Here is a 27,124-nt window from a genome sequence, read left to right on the forward strand (position 1 = left end):
TGAACAACCTGCTCCTGAATGACTACTGGGTACATAACAAAATGAAGACAGAAATACAGACATTCTTTGAAACCAATGAGAACAAAGACACAACATACCAGAATCTCTGGGACACATTTAAAGCAGTGGTAGAGGGAAATTTATAGCACTAAATGCCCACAAGAGAAATCAGGAAAGATCTAAAATTGACACCCTGACATCACAATTAAAAAAGCTAGAGAAGCAAGAGCAAATACTTTCAAAAACTAGCAGAAGGCAAGAAATAACTAAGATCAGAGCAGAACTGAAGGAGATAGAGACACAAAAAAACCTTGAAAACATCAATGAATCCAGGAGCTGGTTTTTTGAAAAGATCAACAAAATTGATAGACTGCTAGCAAGACAAATAAAGAAGAAAAGAGAGAAGAATCAAATCGATGCAATAAAAAATGATAAAGGAGATATCACCACCAATCCCACAGAAATACAAACTACCATCACAGAATACTATAAACACCTCTACGCAAATAAACTAGAAAACCTAGAACAAATGGATAAATTCCTGGACACATACACCTTCTCAAGACTAAACCAGGAAGAAGTTGAATCCCTGAATAGACCAGTAACAGGCTCTGAAATTGAGGCAATAATTAATAGCATACCAACCAAAAAAAGTCCAGCACCAGATGGATTCACAGCCGAATTCTACCAGAGGTACAAGGAGGAGCTGGTACCATTCCTCTGAAATTATTCCAATCAATAGAAAAAGAGGGAATCCTCCCTAACTCATTTTATGAGGCCAACATCATCCTCATACCAAAGCCTGGCAGAGACACACACACAAAAAAAGAATTTTAGACCAATATCCCTGATGAACATCAATGCAAAAATCCTTAATAAAATACTGGCAAACTGAATCCAGCAGCACATCAAAAAGCTAATCCAACATGATCAAGTGGGCTTGATCCCTGGGATGCAAGCCTGGTTCAACAATCACAAATCAACAAACGTAATCCAGCATATAAACAGAACCAAAGACAAAAACCACATGATTATCTCAATAGATGCAGAAAAGGCCTTTGACAAAATTCAACAACCCTTCATGCTAAAAACTCTCAATAAATTAGGTATTGATGGGACATATCTCAAAATAATAAGACCTATTTATGACAAACCCACAGCCAATATCATACTGAATGGGCTAAAACTGGAAGCATTCCCTTTGAAAACTGGCACAAGACAGGGATGCCCTCTCTCACCACTCCTATTCAACACAGTGTTGGAAGTTCTGGTCAGGGCAATCAGGCAGGAGAAAGAAATAAAGGGTATTCAAATAGGAAAAGAAGAAGTCAAATTGTCCCTGTTTGCAGATGACATTATTGTATATTTAGAAAATCCTGTTGTCTCAGCCCCAAATCTCCTTAAGCTAATAAGCAACTTCAGCAAAGTCTCAGGATACAAAATCAATGTGCAAAAATCACAAGCATGCTTATACACCAATAACAGACAAACAGAGAATCAAATCATGAGTGAACTCCCATTCACAACTGCTTCAAAGAGAATAAAATACCTAGGAATCCAACTTACAATGGATGTGAAGGACCTCTTCAAGGAGAACTACAAACTACTGCTCAATGAAATAAAAGAGGACACAAACAAATGGAAGAACATTCCATGCTTATGGATAGGAAGAATCAATATCATGAAAATGGCCATACTGCCCAAGGTAATTTATAGATTCAATGCCATCCCCATCAAGCTACCAATGACTTTCTTCACAGAATTGGAAAAAACTACTTTAAAGTTCATATGGAACCCAAAAAGAGCCCACATTGCCAAGTCAATCGTAAGCCAAAAGAACAAAGCTGGAGGCATCACGTGACCTGACTTCAACCTATGCTACAAGGCTACAGTAACCAACACAGCATGGTACTGGTACCAAAACAGAGATATAGACCAATGGAACAGAACAGAGCCCTCAGAAATAATACCGCACATCTACAACCATCTGATCTTTGACAAAAACAAGAAATGGGGAAAGGATTCCTGTTTAATAAATGGTACTGGGAAAACTGGCTAGCCATATATAGAAAGCTGAAACTGGATCCCTTTCTTACACCTTACACAAAAATGAATTCAAGATGGATTAAAGACTTAAATATTAGACCTAAAGCCATAAAAACCCTAGAAGAAAACCTAGGCAATAGCATTCAGGACATAGGCATGGGCAAGGACTTCATGTCTAAAACACCAAAAGCAATGGCAACAAAAGCCAAAATTGACAAATGGGATCTAATTAAACTAAAGAGCTTTTGCACAGCAAAAGAAACTACCATCGGAGTGAACAGGCAACCTACAGAATGAGAGAAAATTCTTGCAATATACTCATCTGACAAAGGGCTAATATCCAGAACCTACAAAGAACTCAAACAAATTTACAAGAAAAAAAACAACCCCATCAAAAGTGGGCGAAGGATATGAACAGACACTTCTCAAAAGAACACATTTATGCAGCCAACAGACACATGAAAAAATGCTCATCACTGGCCATCAGAGAAATGCAAATCAAAACCACAGTAAGACACCCTCTCACACCAGTTAGAATGGCGATCATTAAAAAGTCAGGAAACAAGTGCTGGAGAGGATGTGGAGAAATAGGAACACTTTTACACTGTTGGTGGGACTGTAAACTAGTTAAACTACTGTGGAAGACAGTGTGGCAATTCCTCAAGGATCTAGAAGTAGAAATACCATTTGACCCAGCCATCCCATTACTGGGTATATACCCAAAGGATTATAAACCATGCTGCTATAAAGACACATGTACATGTATGTTTACTGCAGCACTATTCACAGTAGCAAAGACTTGGAACCAACTCAAATGTCCATCAATGATAGACTGGATAAGCAAATGTGGCATATATACACCAGGAGATACTATGCAGCCATAAAAAAGGATGAGTTCGTGTCCTTTGTAGGGACATAGATGAAGCTGGAAACCATCATTTTTCAGCAAACTATCTCAAGGACAAAAAACCAAACACCGCATGTTCTCACTCACAGATGGGAATTGAACAATGAGATCACCTGGACACAGGAAGGGGAACATCACACACCGGGGCCTGTCGTGGGGTGGGGGGAGGGGGAAGGGAAAGTATTAAGAGATATACCTAATGTAAATGACAAGTTAATCGGTGCAGCACACCAATATGGCACATGTATACGTATGTAACAAACTTGCACGTTGTGCACATGTACCCTAGAACTTAAAGTATAATAAAAATAAAAATAAAAGACTTTTTTCTTTCACTTTGACCTTGGAGAATCAGATGACTATCTATCTTGAGAATGGTCATCTTGTATAGTATCTCACTCACAGAGATTTGCTGAAGTTCTCGAATTTGCATGTTGACCTCTCCAGTGAGATTGGGGGAATTTTCGTGAACTATATATCCTCAAATATCTTCTCTAAGTTGCTTACTCTCTCTCCTTCTCTCTCAGGAAGGCCAAGGAGTCATAGCCTCATTTGGTTGGTCACTTTACGTAATTCCTTATTTCTCAGAGGTTTTCATTTCTTCAATTCTTTTTTCTTTATTTTTGTCTGACTGCATTGATTCAAAGAACTGGTCTTCAAGCTTGGAGATTCTTTCCTCAGCTTAGTCTATTCTGTTGTTAATGCTTCCCAATGTATCATGAAATTGCTGTAGTAAATTTTTCAATCCCAGAAGTTCAGTTTGGTTCTTTCTTAAAATGGCTACGTAGTCTTTCAAGTCTTGGATCGTTTTATTGGCTTCCTTGGGTTGCATTTCAACTTTCTTCTGAATCTCGCTGAGCTTCCTTGCCCCACAGCTTCTTCACTCACATCTTCCTCAGGTCCTGTTCAGGACTAAGAGCTGGTCCTGGCACCCAGCAACTTCGTGCAAGATTGCTGGCTTCCTCCTTTTTTCACCTCTGTGTCTGCATTGCCTCTCTGTTGACTTTCAGTGTTTTCTCTCAAAACATCTGTTCAAAGTGTGATGGTTTACTTGATATTTGGTTTTTCTGTGAGAGAAGCACTTCCCAGCTGTGTAGTCAGTCATCTTGTCCCCCTCCCTGAAAAATGTACAAACTTAACTGAGCATCCTGTGTTTTCTCTGTTGACCTTACTGTGGAGGGATGACCTGGAAGTCATGCATGGTCCTGCATCTTTCATCATAGCACTCCATAAAAAAGGACAACTGACTTCTCTTTACGCTTTGATGGGGATAGGAAGAGAATTTTACTCTTTCATGTTCATGACAAGGAATCTGAAGTTCTTGATGATATAAACTCATTTTTTCCACCCGTATGTGCTGAGCAAGGAAATTATGGAGATGTTACCAAGGAAGGCCCAAAAGTTTGGAGGAAGAAATATCACAGCTATGATGATGCATTGGAGAAAAATGAGGACGGAGAAAGTGGAGAAGGGTGACAGGTATTACCACTTGGTCAGCTGTTCGTCTGGGATCTAGCACAGAAGACAGGAGTCATGGCATGCTTTGGACTAAGTCACTACCTAAATGAAGATACCATAACAGAATCCTCATGCCACTCTTGCTTAAGTTTATAGTCAAAACATAGATAAATGCATGCTTACTTAATATCTTTGGAATTAAGACTAGCATGTATGTGCCAAGCACTTTACCTTCTTTTTATTATTTAATCCTGACAATAATTCCTCTATGCAGTTTCTAGTACTCATACGCACATCTTAAAGAAGAAGATAGGTTGAATCACTTTTCTAAAGCCATGCTATTAAAAAGTATCATAGTGGGGACTCAAACCCAAGTCCAGCTGACTGCAGCACCGGTACTCCTAACTGCTGCCCAGGACAGCTTTGAGATGTGACTCGGGAGTCAGCACTTGGCTACTGGATGCTGGATAAAGTTTCTGAATTATTCAGACTTCTGCTATCTTTTTCCTTTTCTTATTTGCACGTAAGTGGGTTGATTGTTCAGTTGTACCTCTGCAAGGGAGTGAAAATATATAAAATTCATTCTATTTCAAGGTTTCTAGTTAGTAGACTCTGAAATTTGAAGGAGCAGTAAGACAAAAACTATGCACAAAATAAAGTTTAAGAAGTTACTAGTAGATTTCACTGGCTATACTAATCTTTTCCCCATTACTGCAGAGAGGCGAGGAGCAAACTGGTTTTTCAATGGGAATGGGACTACAAAAGCTCTATTAAGGATAAGTAGTAAAACATTAAAGAAAAACGACACCAAAAGCTGTTCCATAACTCCAGACTATGGAATAAAAATCACTGAATGCTATTTCATAACTTCAGACTATGAAATAAAAATATTTTGCTTTCACCCTGAAATCAATTTCATACTAAAAGGGAAAAGTTATACAAATCTACATGCACAAGTGTTTGCACACCCATGCATGCCTCCCACACATACTTCCAGCTCACAGCACCATCAGCCCTCTCCAGTCTGTGTCTTTGTACACACTCCAGTGTCTGTGTAGAAAGTGACATCTGCTGCAAAGGGTGAGCCTGTCTTAAGGTTGCCTGTGTATTTTCAATTTTGATCCTAGATGATTTGTTCTTGCTTCCTCTGGCGCTTGCTGGGTCTCTCTTGCACTTCCATATTTCCGAGGCAGTATAGAGCCACAAGAGTAAATTTGACCTCACCAAAGATGACATTAAAATAACATGTATTTTAATGTTATTTAATTTAAATAATTTAATTTAAATTATTTGATTTAATTTAAATAATTTAATTTAAATTATTTGATTTAATTTAAATTATTTGATTTAATTTAAATTATTTGATTTAAATTATTTGATTTAATTTAAATTATTTAATTTAATTTAAATTAATGGGTACGGTGGCTCATGCCTCTAATCCCAGCACTTTGGGAGGCTGAGATGGGCAGATCATGAGGTCAAGAATTCAGGACCAGCCTGGACAACATGGTCAAACCCCAACTCTACTAAAAATACAAAAATTAGCTGGGCATGGTGGTGCACGCATGTAATCCCAGCTACTTGGGAGGCTGAGGCAGGAGAATCACTTGAACCTGGGAGGCAGAGGTTGTGGTGAGCCAAGATCATGCTATTGCACTCCAGCCTGGGTGACAGAACGAGACTCTGTCTCAAAAAAATAATAATAAAATAATATGCAATCTTTTGCACTATGATTCTCTCCTTCTAACAGCATCTCACCATTATGAGACTGTTGTTAGTATCCTCATTTGTTATATAAGAAACTGAGGCATCCAAAAGCTAACTAAATTCCTAGTTAGGGCCAGGCATGGTGGCTCATGCCTGTAATCCCAGCACTTTGGGAGGCCAAGGCGGGCTGATCACCCAAGGTCAGGAGTTCAAGACCAGCCTGGCCAACATGGCAAAACCCCATCTCTACTATATACAAAAAAATTTAGCCAGGTGAGGTGCCTTATGCCTGTAATCCCAACACTCTGGGAGGCCAAGGGGAGCAGATCACCTGAGGTCAGGAGTTCAAGACCAACCTGGCCAACATGGTGAAACCCTGTCTCTACTAAAAATATGAAAATCAGCCGGGTGTGGTGGTGGGCACCTATAATCCCAGCTAGTCAGGAGGCTGAGGCACAAGAATCGCTTAAACCCAGAAGGCGGAGGTTGCAGTGAGCTGAGATCGTGCCACTGTACTCTAGCCTGGGTGACAGAGTGAGACCCTGTCTCAAAATAAATAAATAAATTCCTAGTTAGGTCCACATTGAGGATTAAAACTCATGCCTCCTTACTTCCAGCCCGGAGCCCGGGTGATATATTTACGTAAGAACTGGGGAGTCCCAGCACTGCTTAGTGTACAAAGTGAGGACTCAAGCAGGGTGTCGACTTTACAGTAGTGAAAGTTGGTAAACGCTTTATGGTGGAAGGATGTGCCCTGTGGAGAAAATAAGAAGGGCATTGACAGGACCAAGGCTCTATAATTCCAGCATTTGGGTTAGAGTGTAGGAACTTGGTGGGAAAAATATAAATGAGGGGAGAGGGGCAGAAGAGAAGAGCTTGATTTGCTTGTTTTGCAAAAAACAAGATTTGCTGCTTGAGCAACTGAGTGCCACTGTGACTTCCCGGACCAGTGACTGATAAAGTGGAAAATCTATTTGGAAAGAGTTACCACTATTCATAGGGAGGATAAATACAAGTCTTAAGGGGAAACAGATAGGAATTTTGGAAGCTATCCGTTTTGTTTTTCACAAACAGTGCAAATCTGTTTTCAGAAGGCAGGATTTAAGATACAGACAACATGAGCAGAAAGTACATTGGGGACCTATAGCTATTGTCCTGCCAGAGTCCCAACAGTCAGAAGTGGGAGACTGGAGACGGTATACTTTGGTTTAGAAACTCAGATTAATTTGCATTCAAGGGTTTAATGTTCATATTCTATATCATGCTCAGAAGTCTTAGTACAAGAAAATCCCTTCATTCCTTCAAACCGGAGGGATAATGAACATATTTGAGGCATCCTATTTTGGCTCAGGATTATCCTAAACTAACTCGTATGTTTAAAGCGGGGCCAAGTGCAGGGGAGAGGAGAGATTTCTCTGAGAAGGTACAATGAAAAGACCAGCTCCACGCAGGACACTCTTCACACTGATCTCTGACCAGTGCCCACCCTCAGAACAGCAGCCATTCGACACCTGGTCTAGTGGCGAACTATCCCTTCTCGCTGAGCCAAGGAACTGACCCTCAGTTATCCCAGTCCCCTGGCACCGGAATCAGGGAGGAGGTGAATATCAAGGCCATGCTCAGCACCATGCAGGGCACCTGAGGAATGCAAGGAAATGGAACTGGATTTGCTTTTCCAGAGAATATCTATGAAGTGCCTACATCTGAGTGATACAAATGATGAGGTGGTGTTTTTAGTAGAGACAGGGTTTCACCATGTTAGCCAGGATGGTCTTGATCTCTTGACCTTGTGATCCACCTGCCTCGGCCTCCCAAAGTGCTGGGACTACAGGCGTGAGCTGCCACACCTGGCCTGCACTGGGTCATTTTTAAAAATTTATTTAATAATTAGAATTTTCAGTCTGAATCAGTGGCGTGCCAGTAAATGTTTAACAACGAGCTCTCTAACGCAGGGAGGAGATGGGCTTGGCTTGTTAATTGCAAGCTACCAATGTCAAGCCAACGAGCTCACCCAATCCTGAAAGCATAAGAATTGGCTTTCACAGAGGGTATGTTAGTTCAACCATTGTGGAAAACAGTGTGGCAATTCTGCAAGACCTAGAGGCAGAAATACCATTTGACCCAGCAATCCCATTACTGGGTATATACCCAAAGGAATACAAATATATTATATAGATACTATAATATATTATTAATAGATTATATAAATACTATTATAAAGATACATGCATGTGTATGTTCATTGCAGCAGTATTCACAATAGCAAAAACATGGAATCAGCCGAAATGCCCATCAATGAGAAACTGGATAAAGAAAATATGGTACATATATACCATAGAATACTATGCAGCCATGCAAGGAATGAGATCGTGTCCTTTGCAGGGACATGGATTAAATTGGAAACCATTATCCTCAGCAAACTAACACAGGAACAGAAAACCAAAGACCACATGTTCTCACTTATACGTGGGAGCTGCTGATGAGAACACACGGACACATGAGTTGGGGAACAACACACACTGGGGCCTGTCAGAGTTGGGGGTGGGAGGAGGAGAGCATCAGGAAGAATAGCTAACGGATGCTGGGCCGAATACCCAGGTGATGGGACAATCTGTGCAGCAAAAACACCATGGCACATGTTTATTTATGTAACAAACCTGCACATCTGGCACACGTACCCCTGACCTTAAAAGTTGAAAAAAAAATTGGCTCTCAAAAGCAGCTGTCCGTGGCACCTTCTTACGTGGAAACATAAAATGCTGTCCTTTCCATAAGAAATAGTTGCATTTCGTTGGGAGACAAACTCCAGAAATTTTTAGGAAATAGTACGTGACGGAACAAAATCAGAGTTTAAGTTGTGAGAATGAGATTCTAAGGAGGGAAGGAGGTAGCAAAGTCATGTCAGAACCTGTGGGGAAGGAGAAATTGGGAACTCACTGCCCTTCGACAGCAGCACAGGCCTGGTCAGGCAGAGGGAACCAGGTCTTCCGGGGTGAAACAGCAGCATCGTCAGAGCCGTGGGAATGGCTGAAACCAGCCTGCCTGCCATGGAGACATGTGAGGGAACTCAATCACAGAGAGCCCTGAGAGAAGAGAGCGAGTGAGGAGGAGTTGGTCTCGGGAGGTGCCTGTGCTTTGAACCCTTGAGGGGTAGATGGGAGCAAGAGGGACAAACTGAGGACTTAAGGTCAGTTCAACCTGGGTTCAAATCCCTCTTGCAATTTACTAGTTAGAAAATCCCAGGTGAGTCATGCAACCTCACACAGCCTGTTTCTATGGAATGAATGGGAATAACAGCATTCCCTCCACTCCACAACTCAAGTTTGCTGGGAGAACCCAGTGGGACCCCACATGTGAGAACAGTTGTAAAGCAATTAAGTGCTTTACATGTCGAGTATTATTACCACTTTCTTTCCTTCCAGGCCATTGGGAGGTTGAGGGTTGAATGTTGACTCATCAGGAAGGTGGGAGGGCCGGAAATGGCAACTCTCACTCCTGGAGGGAAGGAAGGGTGTTGATGGGGAGAAATCAACATCTCCCCGGTCCTATAAATTACGGATACCCAAAGGAGCCATGCATGTTCGGCTCTGCGGCAAGAAATGACAACGTAAAAGTGCAATTTAGCAACCAGATGGAGACTCTGCCTAACATCAAAGGAAAGGCATTCATATGTCAGTCACCACCCCATCAGGCTCTAAAACGTCGCAAAATCCTGGAAATTAAAGAAACGATTTTCAATCAATGGAGGATGCTTTTTTTAATGAGTTTAACTTAGCTGAACACCTTTCCTCCCTGACCCAAAATAAAAGGAGTGTTTACTTTTCATCATTTTATATCACCCTTTGAAGTAACTAAATTCATTCCGCGCCATCCCAAAACCAAATTGCAAACTGTCAAGAAAGAGGCTTCACTTAAAAGAGCTAGTGGGAATGAGAAAACCAAGGAAAAGATATTTGAGGCATGGTGGCAAAAAGAAATTCCTGACTGACAGAACAATCAGCTCCTGTAAGAAGAAAGAGAAGGACATTCAACCTGGAGCTCAGATGCTGGGCCTGGTGGTAGAGGCACCATTCTTGTGGGCTGGGCTTCATGTCAAGGTAAACTTTGCTTAATCTCGCTGCTTTCCTATGTCTAAATAAACATGGCAACTGGTTTGCTTGTCTGTTGATCATATCAACAAATATTTCTCTTCTTTCCTCAAAAATTATTTTTTCTCTTCATAGTGGTGTGCTTGATAATTCAGGAGGGAAAATACTTGTTCGGAAGGTTGCTGGACTGTCTGGTTACAAAGGGAGTTATTCCAACGGTGTCCAATCGTTATCCCTACCACGATGGAGAGAATCCTTTATCGTCTTAGGTATGACCGCACAGTGGAGAAACGCTGCTAAACCTACCACAAGATGAAATGTGCTTCTTTTCATTGTGCTGTTGGTTTTTGTTTATGGCCCGCCTCATTTCATAAAAATCTGAAGCATTCGTTTTTCTGATAATTAGAATCATGATACAATAAATTAGAATTACATGATAAATCACCACAAAGTCAAATCTGAAAATACTAAAAGGCTCCAATTGCTTGTTTTTACACTGCAGCTATCTGTAAGTCCAATCAGATTTTTAATTACCTTAATTACATTTAATAGCTTGGGATTTTAAACCAGTCCTTTAGTTATGCCAAATGTGCCTCATGTCTAGAACCTTATTCCTTGAGATTTCTGGCAAGTGGATAGATAGATATTGTCACAGCATATCCGTTGTGTCATACACAATGGCGATATCAAGAGGCATATAATGGCAGTCTGTTCCATTGTTGGTGATGCTAAGTTTGATTCATTTGATACTTTAGCATATCTCTCCATGGCAAAGATACCTTGTAATTAATAAGCATCTGTAGGGTGATGCTTTAACATGCTGGAGTAGCTTGTTCCTCAACAAATTTCACCCAATGATTTTAACATCCATTGCTGATCCTCACTGTAGCAAGTATTACATTAGTAATTGCAAAATCATAATTTTTTCTAATGCTGTTATTCCTTCCACATTTATTAGCTAGTGTTCTTATATAAAGAAGAGTTTCCTTCCCCCTCTGCACCTATTATTTTTAAGTGGACTACGGACTCATAGATTGTTTCTAAAAATATAATATAATGTTATCATCTATTATCTTTATTTTTCTTTTTGGTGCTCTTATTTTCCAAGATTGCTCAGTGGGAGCCCTTCAAGCTTTTGACGTGTTCACGGTAGTACCTGAGTACAACACAATGTTCTTTGCTCACCTTATACTTACCCTACTCCAGACCTGAATCTCCCATTTTCTCTGAGGAGGTTCCATGGGATTTTAAACTAGATTGTAGCCAATTTCCTGGCCTCCCAACAAAATTAGGCACCTTGGGACTGTCCTGAGAAGGAGCCACTTATAGTAAACCAACTGAACCGGGAAGAGAGAAATGTTTCATAAGATAGTAGGTCTTCCAATCTGGGTGGTTTTCTAGCACTGCTAGGCATCCCATGCCTCAAGCCCCTGCTGTCCTCCACTGATTACAGTCATAGCAGGACAACAAATAGACCTTTCACTATTCTTCTCAACTTGAGCAATCCCTGTTTCCTTTTGCCTGCCAAATTCTACACACCCACAGTTCAAATTAGACTGATTTCTTTGTCAGATAGTGGAAGGGGATCAACTGCAGTACTGCGGGGTTTTTGCCTTGTAACAAAAAATTTACAACAGGAGCCATATAAAAATGCTAATGTCTAAAATGCAAATACGTTGAGATAGAGAGAAATATAATCTCCACATAAGTGTTCACCAAGTAGATCCTGGCTGAATAAGAGCATTTCAGCCTTAAGTGCTCAGTCTGCAATCCAAGAATCTCAACAGAGGTTTAAAAGAAAAATTAACTCTGTGGCAGTAGAGATGTTTTGGGCTTTTTAAGTGAAAATCAATCTGCTGATATTATTCCCTGTAAATCTCGACTTCCATCTCCCCTCATTCGACCTAGTGACATTTAACCGAAAATACTTTTTGCCCATGATAATAAACATTTGTGCTTCTGCAATGGCTCGGAAGCCTCTCTTGAATGGATGAGTTAGGAGCTCACTGCAGCATAAGGATTGATAACTGACCGGCAGCCAAGGAATGCTTCCCATTATTCAGAGGTTCATGGCCACAAGTTTAACTGCATCATGTGCGAATCCTCTTCTGAAGGCTCAGGTGCAGCCATGATCTTTCTCTAGGTTTTTATTTCTAAGTTTCATATATCCCTGAGCTCCTTAACTAGTTCACTTTGGTGGGTAAGATGGGGAGCGAAAGAGGAGATGTGCGTTTACAGCCCGCATGATCTTTACACAGTGCAGGGACATGAAATGTCAGTGAGGGACCCCCTAATGCTTCCCTTTTATTCTTTGATCCACATTTCAGGGAACTGAGCTCATGCTCTTTTTCCTTCTGAATAGAAACAAAAAAAAAAAAATCAGGTTTTAGATCAATAAATAGAGAGAGAAGATGTCTCTTCAATAAATAGAGAGACAAGATGTCTCTTCAATAAATAGAGAGAGAAGGTGTCTCTTCAATAAATAGAGAGACAAGATGTCTCTTCAATAAATAGAGAGAGAAGGTGTCTCTTCAATAAATAGAGAGAGAAGGTGTCTCTTCTTTCTGCAGATAGTATGGTCCACAGCCATGGGGCCCTCCCTGGGCCTAAAATAACCTCAATCATTGTCATTTGGAGCTGGCCTCGACATTGGTGGAGGACTTGGAAATGCCAAGTCCTGTTCCCCAAGTGATTTTAATGAGGTGAAGTAACGCAAGTAAGCCCAAACACGTGGCACTTACAGGTAACACCAGAATACAATTTTGCATCTCTATGGAGATATATAGTTCCAAAACATTTTAACATTTTTTTTTCCATTAGATGTCTACAACTTCATGTAGTTATTAGGGCCATGTCATTATTCCTGTTTTCTGAATGAAAACACAAGAGCCTCAAAGGTTGGGGCAGTTAATTAAAGGTAAAATAGAAACAGAAACCTAGATTGTCTTACTCCTAATCCCAGGTTCTTTCTGAGATCCTGTTATTCTTTCTGCTTCATGACCCTACAATCCCTGGGCCAGTAGGATGGTTGGCCAGATAGTGCCCTAGATCCTCCTCCACCCACCTAGGTTCTCTGTGCAACACTGCTTACCATCTTCACATCCTGTAAAAGTATTCCCTGCAGATGGGAGAAGAAATGCTTTCATTACCAGATGTAATATTGGCTAATAGGTAGTACCACTACCAAGGTATTTTAATTTTAACAGAGATGTAAGCTTTAAGATATTCCCCCGCTGAATAAATACTTCTCAAGCAACTACTTCATGCCAGGAAAAAACTGCTCTGAGGTCTGAAAATTCAACAGTTACCAAGTCAGACAAATGACTTGCCTTCAGGGGGCTTACTATATTCCAGTGGCACTCTCACTTACTTATGGAACAAAGCCCATATGGTGGAATTTCAGGCATCCTTTTATGGAAAGAAGAAGACTTTGGCAATTTTTTAATGCTTATTTTTTTCCCTAATAGACATTACCATTCCTCCTCCTTGCCTGGTAGCTACCGTGTCTCCCCCTGGGTGAGCAACACGTGGTTATTTTCAAGGTTGACCTATATTTACCTACTTTTAGGTTTTTCTGCTGCTATGAAATTCAAATGAATCCCACAGGGTCTGTGAAAGTGAGAGGTAGCCAGCCTATGACCGGAGCACTCCATCATCTCAAAGGAGAGCATGTGGAAGGCTTTCCCGTTCACCTACTGATATAATTAAACATTCGAAGCCACACAGATGAAAACCTTCACTTCCATGTCACATCTTCACAGGTGAAAGAAGGATTGCTGATGTTAAGCAACTCTGAGTCATGAAGATCTGGTTGCTTCCATTCTAATAGTAATAAAACACAAGCTATACAGGAGAACAAAATGCCACTTGACATTCTTGTTGTAATCAACAATTCAGCATGAGGGAGACTGATTTTATTGAACTGAAGAGAGATAAATTGAAAGGAGGGAATCAACTTAGTACAGAACCATCTAAAACCTCTAGCTCTAGAGATAAATCTTGTTTTTTTTTTTTTCTTTTTTGCAGAAAGTAAACCCAAAAAGGGTGTAACCTACCCATCAGCTCTTACATACTCATCATCCAAAAGTCCAGCTGCCCAAGCAGGCAAGTGCTCACGTGTGATTGAATCTAAACTTTCTGAGTCCATAAACGCGCGACGTGTTTTGGGAGATAGTGGAGAAATTAACATCTTAACCGGTCAAGCTCCACTGGTTCTGGCAATATTTTAACAGATGCCGGGAACATGGGCACAGAAATCAGTGAGATCAGATGGCTGGGACTGAAGAGTGAAAGCTTTATTTTTTGTTTTTGCAATTCCGAGAGTGTGTCTCTATATTTGTGTCATTTTCATTCACATTGACTGTTGCCTTGAGTTTTATTGTATTGTTACTTTAGAAAATGACATGACATTCTGTCCAGAAATGTTTCCTGGCAGCTAAAAGGAAAAAGGCTGTATCTACTTAGGTATGAAATGAAGAGAAGCAAAGAGAACGAGGTGGTTTATGTGATAACAGCAAGCTGCTAATCCAAATAACCCAGGCCAAAAATACACTGCCACAGGGCTGTGCCAACTCAGCTTCCATGTGAACCACAAAAGGGGGTATTGGTAGACCTCAGGCCAAAAAATACCATTTTCCAGGTTTCTGTGTTAAATCAAGAACTGTACTATTCATTATTGTGTCTCCAGAGGTGTTCTGATTTCCCACACAAAGAGAAACTGTGAGTCGCTTTATAATGGGATTTTGCATTGCTTCCAGAAACTTGATGGGCTAGCTAATACATTATGAGCCTGATAGTTTGGGTTCTGTTCATGTACTTAAGGTGAACATGGTTTAAGAATAGCAGTAGAACTTAGCACTTATTGAGCATTTGCTGTATGCCAGGCATCATTCCAAGAATTTTACCTGATCATTGCGTTTAATCACCGTAGACCACCTTTGGCCTATACTATTGCTCTGGTTGAGGAAAATGCAGCACAGAGAAGTTAAGTAAATTACCCTCCATCAAACAGAAACCCCTCTCTAAACCATCATTCTAGATTTTATTGTTTTTTTTTTTTTCTTTTTTCTTTTTTTTCAGATGGAGTCTCTCTCTGTTGCCAGGCTAGAGTGCAGTGGCATGATCTCAGCTCACTGCAACTTCCACCTCCCAGGTTCAAGCGATTCTCCTACCTCAGCCTCCCGAGTAGCTGTGACTACCGGCGCCCACCACCATGCCTGGCTAATATTTGTATTTTTAGTAGGGACGGGGTTTCACCATGTTGGCCAGGATGGTCTTGATCTCTTGACCTCATGATTTGCCCGCCTCGGCCTTCCAAAATGCTGGGATTACAGGCATGAGCCACTGTGCCTGGCCCATTCTAGATTTTCTTATGCTAATAGTATGTATATGGATTTCTGATTTTCCTGATTTGAGGAGCCTTAGTATACAAATAAGAAAATTTTTTTTTTTTGGTCTTTTCTCTTAATTACTGCTCCAGCTCTATCTCTAATGACTTTTTAATGGATCCAGTGGTCTAGTCCTTTTTGTTTAGTTGCAAGGATAGAGCTGTTCCCCACCACCACCTGTGAAGTGGCAGTGGGTCTGGTGCCTCGTGGGCCATTTCTGAGATATTGCTTGTCCTCTTTTGACCTGAGCACAGAGATGAAGAACGGGTGACAGGTCTCCTTAAGTGGCTGGCATCTCTGCTGTTTCATCTGACCCTGTGGCTCTGCAAAGCCAGATGCAAGACCGATTCCTGGATAGGTGATGTGTGTGGATATCAAAGGCAAGGAGACAGTGTTTAGTTTCATCCTGGCACCCTCTTGTTGGGCCAGAAATCTGTGCCCCCACTCCTTTCTCCAAGGTAGATACTGATGCCCGGTTCCAGCAGCCCCCAGGGGCAGCCCCTTCACACAGAGCCGTGGGAACAGCCAGGCTTCTCTTTGGCTGTCTCTGGGGTCTGAGAACTGGGATGGGGTGAGGTCGCCTTCCTCCTGGCATTTTGCTGCATGAACCCTGCTGTCCTGAGCCACTCCCGCTGCACCCCTCCCCCTCTCAGAGATCCCTAGGGCAGAAACAGTCCCCAGGTTCACATAAAGCCCCCAGCTTCAGGGACCACATGTCAAGCACCCCTATTTTTACCCTGAGTGGAAGAGCACTTCTAGACTCCCGGAATACACCCCTAAAACTCTGCAAGCTCTGTTGCTGGATTGCACGCCTGTGATGGGTCTGCAGAAAGATTGGTGGGAAATAAGATGCCCACCTGCCCTCCTGGCAGGTCCCCACAATCTTGACAAATGACTCTCTTCAAGCACCTTCATTTGGCTTGGGTATGACAAAGTGTGAAGGAAGGGAGGAAATATCTTCTGACTCTGAACACAGCACTCCCTAAAAAGTGGCTTCTGACCCCTCCTGTTCTTCAGGTCCTTTCCTTCTGTCCACTGGCCTGGGATGGGGGTGTCGGGGGTGTTGTGCAGGTTCTACTGGAAAGGCCTCACCTGTGGGAAGTTCGTGGCATCTCTCTGGAAAGGGGTGCTTGTAGCCGGGCGCAGTGGCTCACACCTGTAATCCCAGCACTTTGGGAGGCTGAGGCAGGCGGATCATGAGGTCAGATGGAGACCATCCTGGCTAACACAGTGAAACCCCAGCTCTACTAAAAGTACAAAAAATTAGCCAGGCGTGGTGGTGGGCACCTATAGTCCCAGCTACTCAGGAGGCTAAGGCAGGAGAATTGCTTGAACCCCGGAGGTGGCGGTTACAGTGAGCCAAGATCGTGCCACTGCACTCTGGCCCGGGTGACAGAGTGAGACTCTGTCTCAAAAAAAAAAAAAAAAAAAAGGAAAAGGAAAAAAAAAGAAAGGAGTACTCGTGCTCTTCTGGCTACAGCTTTGGGCCTGTATCTGGAAGCAGGAAGGGCCACATAACCTCCTGTGAATGTAGTCGTCTGTCCAGTACTTTCTCTGTGCCACACGCCTGCACTACAGTAACCCCGAGGCAGAGTGCCAGTATCTTCCCTTTTCAGATAAGAAAGCTGACCTTGAGAGAGGTTTAGTAACTCACCAAGGCCATAGTTCTAAGCAGCCCAAAAAGTATGCAAACTCAGTATCACCTTAAAGCAGGGAAAGTAGCAGGGAAAAGAGAGTTGGGAAGAGAAACTATAGCCAAATGATAACTCAGATAATAAAAGTCTACTTGGTCTGTACGTTCTCCACAGCAGAGACAATTTCTAAAACTGTCTATTTACCCCAAGCACCATTCACCCCCAGCAAGCACTTGTTCCAGATGCCTGAGTCATTGACATCCACAAGGAGTACGGGTGGCCGAGGGTGCTTTCTGTGAAATTTATAAACTATCAAGAGCCAAGCATTGCTGATGTCACTTGTCCCCTTTACCAAACCATTTAAACTTTTGATGTCAGTATCACTAGACATTACTATCATCTCCTTGTTACTAGATTATCTACGATGGTCAGAGTCTGAAAAATTATTTACTCCTTCATTTTGTTCATTCATTCGATATTTACATTGAGTGAGCATCTCCTATGTGCAAGACCCTGAGCTAAACTACCAGCATTCCAACATAAAAGGGATTCTTGGGAATAGAAGAACCTCACTTTGTAAGGTCTTAGTCCCCAAGTCCTAAGTCCTTAGTCTTACTTAGGAGTAAGTTTTCACGAACTCAAAAAATTTCAATGAGTACAATGAAAGGAGTGGTCCCCTTGGTGTTCCTTAAACGATAAAATTCCTTTAGTCATCGGGGGAAACAGAGAAGATGAAGGGTGAGCAACTGTTGAGGTCTCAGCATGCCGCTATAAAAGGTGCCCCGTCTGTCTGAGAATATGAATTAACAAGTTAATCAGGCCAGGATGACCCCCAAAAGCATGACAACCTTCTACCATGGGAAATTATCCTCCTCAAAAAATAGAAGGCACTTTGATTTGCCCTGTACAACTCACACTGAGAACAGGCATTCCCCGAGATTTAAATGCTGTTCCCACCACCACCGCGCCCCCACTGCCCTGGCAGTTAGTAACCATTAGGCAGGCGGCTGCTTTCTGGCTAGAGCCTTGAGCTAAATAAAACCAAGTAAGCGTTGGTTTGTAGAAGTTTATAAAAATCTAGGAAGGCACATTCCTAGTATCACAGCAAGAGAAGGGAAAGTAAATCTTGGTTAGAGGCTGCTGAAGCTGGCGTGGGAAAAACCCCTCTGCCTTCCCTGGCTGTCGGCTGAGTCCCTCGCTGTGGTTCGCAAATCAGAATTCCACGGCCCACTCTGGGTCCACTGAGTCAGAATCTCTGCAACCAGGGCCCCGGAACCGCATTTTAACAGCTCCAGTGTGGTTCTAACGATGAGCCAGGTGTGGGGGAGCTGTGTGGCACCGCCTGCTACGTTTGAGAAGGTGGCTGCCTGGAGCACTTCCAACCACGCCCAAATGAGGAATATGTGTAGCCTTTAAGGGAAGTTTTGAAATGCTTTCCCATAAAAATCTTTGAAAAGAGATCAACCCTCCATGTAGCTGAGATTGCACGAAGAAACTATTTTACTAGTTTTTTTCCGAAAGGCTCAAAAAGAACTCGGTTCCATGAAGAATGCACCTTGGATCAAATCAAGAGCATTATGTTCAGTGAGGAATTGGGAGCAATTAGGATAGGAGGAATAATTTTTCTCTATCTTACCTTTAATATTTATTTATTTTTTTATTTTGAGACGGAGTTTCGCTCTTGTTGCTCAGGCTGCAGTGCAATGGCACGATCTCGGCTCACCGCAACCTCCGCCTCCCGGGTTCAAGCCATTCTCCCACCTCAGCCTCTGGAGTAGCTGGGATTACAGGCATGTGCCACCACCTCTGGCTAATTTTCTATTTTTAGTAGAGACGGGGTTTCTCCTGGTCAGGCTGGTCTCAAACTCCTGACCTCAGGTGATCCGCCCACCTCGGCCTCCCAAAGTGCTGGGGTTACAGGCATGTATCTTCCCTCTTAAAGACAGTTCTAATCCATAAAGGAGAGCAGGCAAAAACAACAGCCCACAGAAGCCGGTGGAAGCCCATGACTGTTAGTTGAATTTATGACCACTTGAAAGCATTTGCATTATAAGCAAGTGGTACAAAGACTGCCCTCAGGATCTTGAGCCTTTCTCTAGCAAATCAATTTTAGCAAAGGCAAACTGAGATAGTCAGCAGCCATGGGATTAGCCAATGGTGTGACAAAAAGATAACTCAGATTTTCAATATATAATAAGTTTTAGGTGGCAAAAAGTGTTCACTATTTGCAAGTAGAAGTTTTATTTTTAGTATGTTGCAACTGCATGAATAATTTACAAGTAAAATAGCTTTTCAGTTTATGTATGTTTCTTTCCGAATTATTAATTACACCCTATTTCATAAAATATACAAGTGGATTTGTTAAATGGCTTTTACCTAGATGAAGTAGGTCAAACCTGGGCCTGCATCTCCCTAAAGAGGCATTAATGCCTGGTAGCATTTACCAGAGGGTAAGACAGAGAAGTACTTTGGAGAAATTAGAAACTTCCCTAGTACTTGTTATGAAAGCTCAAACTCTTTAAAATAATGGAAATGTCATAAATCAGGCAGATTCAGTTTTGCCTGAGGATGGCTTGAAGGAGGATGCTGCCAGCTCTTTAGTGATTTGTCTGGCACAAGCTACGGGCAGATTTAAAGGTGACCAACTTAGCAAGAAACAAGGCAATTGAAAGATCGGCTTCCTACCTTGACCAGCTAATGCCTGCAAGAGCAGACCGAATGGCTGAATTCCAGCCCGATTCCAGGACTACCGGTTTGCTGACCTGCTCTCTTAAATCAGTGCTGTGATCCCTACAGAAGACAGCAGAGTCAGGGTGGGGAAATGAGCAGGTGCTGGTGCTGGCGGTGGGTCTAAACACCCCACCACACATTTGTCTGCATCACTTGTCCAGGACTATGATTCTGGCACTACTTTCCTGGATGTTATACAATGTCAAAGGGGAAGGTGGATGGTTTCCACCGAGACAGAAGCACCTTCTTATTTCAGATGTTATCTCCTTGTTCTGCTGTGCTGTGTAACAAAAATGTATCAACCCTAAGCAGAGTTAAGGACAGAGCTAGGATGCTGTGGTAAGCTGAAAAACGCCCTTGAAAAGATATCCATGTCCTAATCCCTGGAACCATTGAATGTTTCCTTTTATAGAAAAAATGTGGGGAGGCTTTGCTACTGTGATTAAATTAAGGATCCTGAGATGGTGGTGGGGTGGTTATTCTGGATTCCCCAGGTGGGCTCTAAATGCAATCACTGGCATCTTTGTAAAAGGAAGGCAGAGGGAGATTATTTCACATCCATAGAGGAGGAGGTTGTATTAGTTCGTTCTCACACTGCTATGAAGACACTATCCAAGACTGGGTAATTTACAAACAAAGCAGGTTCAGTTGGCTCAGAGTTCCGCATGGCTGAGGAAGCCTCAGGAAACATACAATCATGGCAGAAGGGGAAGCAGATACGTCTTACATGGCAGCGGCGAGAGAGAGAGAGAGAGAGAGAGAGAAAAAGAGAGAGAGAGAGAGAGAGAAACTGCCTTATAAAACCATCAGAGCTTGTGAGAACTCACTATCACGAAAACGGCATGAGGGACACTGCCCCCACGATCCAATCACCTCCCACCTCGTCCCTCCCTTGACAGGTGGGGATTACGGGGATTACAATTTGAGATGAAATTTGGGTAGGGACACAGAACCAAACCATATCAGATGTCATGTGAAGACGGAGCAGAGAAACAACTGAGGATGCTGTCCTTGAAAACTAAAGTGGCAGGGCCACAAGCCAAGGAATGCCAGCAGTCAGCAGAAACCAGAAGAGGCAAGACACAGAGTCTACCCTACAGCCTCCTGAGAAAGCTCAGTGTTGCTGACACCTTGAGTTTGACCCAGTGATGCTGATGTCTGACTTGGGCCTCCAGAACTGTGGGAGAATAAATTTCTGTCATTTTAAGCCACCCAGTTTGTGGTAGTTTGTTACAGCAGCCCTAGCAGCTGATACAGGTGCACAGGGACAGAAGCTGGCATGCCCCAATGGGGCCCTGCAGGCACAAGCAACAGTGGGTTGTTCCTTCCCAGGACTGAGGAGCTGTTTACTTTGGGGGCCATCGTGTGTCTCCCTGAGAACCCACAGTTCTCAAGACAAACTCCAGTGCCCAGTGGGTAGCCACTTGTCCCCTTACTCTAAACCTTCAGAGATATTCTCAGAGCACTAACAAATTGAGACTTGCTTTATAGGGAGCCAACTACAGAGGTGTTTAAAAGGAGAGAAGCAATCTAAATCATCACACATGGATGAAGAGCACCATTTAAAAGTAGAATCTAGGCCGAGCACAGTGGCTTGCACCTGTAATCCCAGAGCTTTGGGAGGCTGAGACAGAAGAATTGTTTGAGGCCAGGGGTTCAAGACCAGTCTAGGCAACACAGGAAGATACTTTCTCTACAAAAAAAAACAAAAACAAAAACATTAAAAATTAGCCGGGTGTGGTGGCTTGCATCTGTAGTGCCAGCTACTTGGGAGGTTAGATGGAGGATCACTGTACCCCAGAAGTTCGAGGCTGCAGTGAGCTATGATTGTGCCACTGCACTCCAGCCTGGGTGACAGAGCAAGATTCTGTCTCAAAAAAGAAAAAAAAAATGTAGAATCTGGATGGTCCTTACCATCCAGTTAATTCTGTTATCCTGTTTCACAGACAAGGAAAAACTGGGGCCCAGAGGAGTTGACTAGTCATGAACCAACCTAAATTAGAACATCTAGAATGTATTCTCTGACTAAGTCATAGTGAAAGCCCCAAATGTACCTTCTGTCTTCTATTCCAAGGCCAATGCTAACCAAAACAACAAAAAAACAAAAACAAAAAAATATGTACATAAACCATTGCTAGTGGCGCCAGGCAAATTAATTCAGCAATTAATCATGTTCTGCCTTGTCTATGTTCTATGTTGCTATAGTTTTGACCTGTCATTTATTTTATTGCTATTGAATCTTTGGTTGATTGAGTGATTGCTCTGAGGGCATACATTCTTTCAGGCAAGAATGTGGCTGTTACCTGGGTTTCACACTTCACCGTGGCTAGCACAGCTCTGTACTCATAGCTAGTGTTCAATCAACATTTATTTTATTTCTAGGTCTATAAGAGCCTACAGGTTATTTTGTAGGCCTGGTATAATTCCATTTTCTTGCAGGTGAGACCACAAAAGCCTATCAGAGGCCACCCATTCCAGCGACAACTGCACAGCCAGTCACTCTGATGCAGCTTCTGGCTGTCACTGTAGCTGTGGCCACCCCCACCATCTTGCCAAGGCCATCCCCTTCTGCTGCTTCTACCACCAGCATCCGCAGACCAGAGCCTGTGGGCCACAGGAGCCAGGAGATGGGTCAGTAGGTAGACCACGTGTTACTTTGTGCAAGGGAAATGGGAAATTGGGCTTTTAGAGTAACAGCTCTGTCTGAGCATCTGTTGGGCTGGGTGAATGGGGAGCACTGGAGAACTGGGCCAGGGGTATGTGATTGTGTCCTCCTCCTAGATTCAAGGGAGGATATAGATTCAAAAATAGGACTGCTGTCACCGTGCTTCTGAAGATAGAATACTTTCCCATTGCAAAATCCTCATTTCTCCAAAAGCTCAGTTGAAGGGATGGTAGATTTCTATGTAAACATTGTTGGGGTTTTTTTGTTGTTGTTATTGGTTTTTAAGTGACAAATGGTATAGACTTGGAAGTCTTCAAATATTAAAAGCAAACAAAAACCAAAGGAATCCCTTTAGGAAAAGTCAGATAGCTAACATTTTTATTCCTTTTCTAATGGCTTTTTGTCTTACTACTTTTACCCATTGCTCAAATCACGCTGAAGTTTTTATCAAGGTCCAGTTTATGGACTTCATCTCACACTACATCAAATAGGGCCTAAAGAGCCCATCTGATCATCTGATCTCGTTTCTGCACAGACTTATATCTACACCATCCTAGGTTAATAAGCATCTATCTCACTTCTAGAACTTTTCTAGCAAGGGGGTGAAAACTTCTGCAGCTGGAGCTCCACTATTGTCCTAGCAATGTTTTCTGAATATTTCCCACCTGGTGCCACTTTTTCCTTCCAGGAGGAAGTGCTTAGGACTCGTTCTTTTCAGGCTCACCTCCAGCTTCTAGTCACTACTGCCACAGAGAATGACCCTTCCCCCCTTCCTGCTCCCAAAGCAGAGGCCAGCTACTTACCTATCCATCTTTTTATTTTAAAAATGCAAATCAGGCTGGGCGCAGTGGCTTACGCCTGTAATCCCAGCACTTTGGGAGGCTGAGGCAGGCAGATCACTTGAGGCCTGGAGTTCAAGACCAGCCTGGCTAACATGGTGAAACCCCATCTCTACTAAAAATGCAAATATTAGCCAGGTGTGGTGGCACATACCTATAGTTCCAGCTACTCGGGAGGCTGAGGCTGGAGAGTCGCTTGAACCTGGGAGGCGGAGGTTGTAGTGCGCTGAGATCGCACCACTGCACTCCACCCTGGGTGACAGAGAGAGACTCCGTTTCAATAAATAAATCAATGAAAATGCAAATCAGCACTTTGAATGTGCTAGACCGTTTTCTGAACACCTTACAAATATTAGCCTATTGAATCCTCCATAACAACCCTGTGAAGTAGATTTATGACTTCCAATTTGAATAAGCCATTGTACTGATGAGGAAACCAAGGAGTAAGGCAGTGAGGAAACTGGTTTCAGCCTATACAGCTGGGAAGTGGCAGAGCTGGAATTCAAACTCCAACAGCCTGGCTCTCCTTTTCCTTGCAGGGGAGCATCCCTGCCAAAAATGAACACCCCAGGCCCAGGCAGAGCACATCTTGGCATGATTGCTGTGGCAAAATTAGAAGGTGCTCAGCACAGCCAACTTCTTCTTGAATTAATAATAAATAACAGAATCCATGTAGTACATATATTGCATGTACCAGACATACTGCATGCATTATCTTATTTAATCTTCTCAATAACTTTTTGAAATAGGAGTTATTATTATGCCATTTTATGGACAACTCATTGAAGAAGCTATGATATAAAGTCCCAAAATAAGAATACCGCAAAAAGAATTTTTGAACTTCTGAAATATATCAAACACTCCTCCACCATTCTGTTCCTGTTTAACTCAGGATAATATTAACACGGGTGCACAATACTTGATAGCAAAAGAGAAACAGGAAGGACGCTGGATGGAAGGGTTAACAGGGGTTCTGTAGCCAGAAGTTCTCCTTTCTAAAATTTCAGGCTCTTGACTTCAGATGCCTTGATTCTTTCAAAGATTTTTGAGTATCTGAGTAAATTGTTTGCTCCTGTTTTCTCCTTAGAGGACTTTAAATTCTTACATAACACATATAACTAAACATGTGGCGTATTTATTTGGCTACGCTGGGAGCTTGGAAATCTGTTGCAAGTTGGGCTCTGCTTGTGGAAAACCTAAGAAACTTGAAGTAGTGGCTCCTAACCTGGCAAAGCTTCATTATTCCTGGCTTGGGAACAGGAGCTTTGGACAACAGCCTCCCGGTCCATCAGTGTTCCTTCTTCATCCTTGTCCAGCGCCCACTTCCATGCTGACCCACAGACTGCTAGACCAACACTCGGAGCAAGCAGGCCATGCAGCATGTACCACAATTGCTAGGATAGGAGTCAAACCGGGGAAGGGGGAGAGCTTTTTAAAAGTTGTATTGTCTACTCAAAGGAGTTTCTGAAGGCCTAAAAAGAAGTGAAAATTAATATTTAATTGCTTATGTCTTTTTAAAATAAAAGTATTCATGAGATACTTTCCAGAAACCATACAATTCACTCATTTAAAGTACAATTCAATGGTTTGTCGTATAATCATAGGGTTGTGTGACCATCACCACCATCAATTCTAGAACATTTTCATCCCCCCAAAAGAAATCCTGTGCCCATAAACAGTTACTCTTCATTTCCCCTAACCACTCCTCTCCCGCACTAAGTAACCAATTGACTTTCATGAATGCCTATCTTAATGTATGGCTATAGATATTTGCTGTGATATTTCAGCCCAACTATATTAAACAATATTTAGATAACTCATGTTTTTCCTTCAAATGGGCTGAAAATTAGAAAGCAAATCTCCTTATACTGTGATAGACAAGTGAGTTGTTGTTATTGCACTTATTAAAGATTTTTCCTCTTATATATGTGACTGTAGGCGCAAGGTTCTAGAACTGGTTGTGGACAGGGTGTTCAAGCAAAACCTAATTCACTTATTCATTCAACAAATGTTTTATTGAATGCCCACTATGTGTTAGGTACTGTTCTAAATCTGGGCTACATCAGTGAACACATCCCATCGAGATCCCTGCAGCAAGTCGCTTCAGCTTAGGACACCTGAAGAGTATGTAGCCAAAACAGGAGCTACCTGCGTTTGGGGTCTGTGACTCATTTGTATTCCACAATGGGATCAAGATCTGCCTCTGAGACAGGACATGGGAACTTGGAGAGGGCTCAAGGGAGAGTGGAAAGTACAGCAGGAAGAGACAGGGGCTCTCCCAGCCCATGCAGAGGAGCTGATGCAGATGGAAAGTGGAGCTGATGCAGATGGAAGGTGGGGCTGTTCACCAAGCCCGCATCATGGCCCCTTAACTGACCCATGAATATGCAAACCAACAAGACAGAAGGGAGTGAGTCAAGGCTGGGGGTAAGGAAGCGAAAAGCCAGAGCAATAGAGACTTCTTACAGGTGCAGGAAGGAGGCTGTTCTTCATGGGCAAGGCCAAGGACAATGGCATCCCCGGGGACAGAGGGGGAAGCTGGGAGAGCCAGATCTCTAGATATGCTTAGGAAAGAGTGCTGGAAAAGACGGAAAATCCCTCCAGGTTCAGCTATAGGTCTGGCTGAATCTACCACAGGCTAAGGAGGTGGAGTGGCTGTGCCTTCCATTGTTTCCTTAATCAAGTTCATTTCAAGACATGCCATGGTTGCCTCAGCTGAGCTAGCCCTGAACTTGTCCACAACCAAGGGTAGACCAGGGAGGGGAGAAGAGCGCCGCCTAGTGGCAGGGAATAGCGATGACTGTGATCCTTCACTTTTCTACCCTGGGCTCCACCTTCTGACCAAGGGCCGCTAAGGGGGAGAAAGTGAAATTTGAGGCAGGAAGAGAGGCCAGCATCTATCACTGCCCATTCCTTCCACATACAGTTTCCCTTACCAACACTTATCTCACCAGTGAACGCTTATCTTCCTTAAGGTATCTGGAGAAGGCTTTTCTTAAAATCCAGTCTTACAAATAGTAAGAAAAAGACAAATGTTCCAAAAGAAAGATGGGGAATGGTCATAACCAGGCAAGCCACAGTGGAAAAACTACAAATGGCCAATAAAAAAAATTGTTATAAAGATGTTCGGCTTTGCCGGGCCTGGTGACTCACGCCTGTAATCCCAGCACTTTGGGAGGCCGAGGCGGGTGGATCACGCGGTCAGGAGTTCAAGACCAGTCTGGCCCAGATGGTGAAACCTCATCTCTACCAAAAATACAAAAATTAGCCAGAGGCGGTGGCATGCGCCTATAATCCCGGCTACTCAGGAGGCTGAGGCAGGAGAAACCCTTGAACCTGGGCAGCAGAGGTTGCAGTGAGCTGAGATCGTGCCACTGCACTCCAGCCTGGGTGATAGAGTGAGACTTTGCCAAAAAAAAAAAAGTTCGGCTTCACCAGGAATCAAGTAAGTACAAATTAAACAACAAAATATCATTTCTCACCAACTTTCATTGGAAATTGGTAATACACAGTTTTGGTGACAGTGTGCAGAAATGACTCAGAATTCACACTTCTAGGAATATACCCTAATGTCATTATCAACCAGGGGTGAGAAGAAGCATGAACACAGATGCTGTTCATCATTTTTTTTTTTTTTTTTTTTTTTTTTTTTTTTTTTTTTTT

The 27,124-nt window shown here is 42.6% G+C and overlaps 1 protein-coding gene across 5 annotated transcripts in view; it reads left to right on the forward strand.

Annotated features, from left to right (window-relative positions):
* The window catches only part of VIT (vitrin), a 126,349-nt gene that overhangs the window by 55,164 nt on the left and 44,061 nt on the right, over positions 1–27,124 (forward strand). For all 5 annotated transcript variants that reach the window (XM_025355062.1, XM_025355063.1, XM_025355065.1 and 2 more), the window contains exons 5-7: positions 10,342–10,475; positions 14,233–14,310; positions 22,397–22,588. In XM_025355062.1, coding sequence (XP_025210847.1) covers positions 10,342–10,475; positions 14,233–14,310; positions 22,397–22,588 — 404 coding nt within the window. The remainder of the gene's footprint in view (positions 1–10,341; positions 10,476–14,232; positions 14,311–22,396; positions 22,589–27,124) is intronic.

Source organism: Theropithecus gelada, chromosome 13 (assembly GCF_003255815.1).
Source record: "Theropithecus gelada isolate Dixy chromosome 13, Tgel_1.0, whole genome shotgun sequence".
NCBI lineage: Eukaryota > Metazoa > Chordata > Mammalia > Primates > Cercopithecidae > Theropithecus > Theropithecus gelada.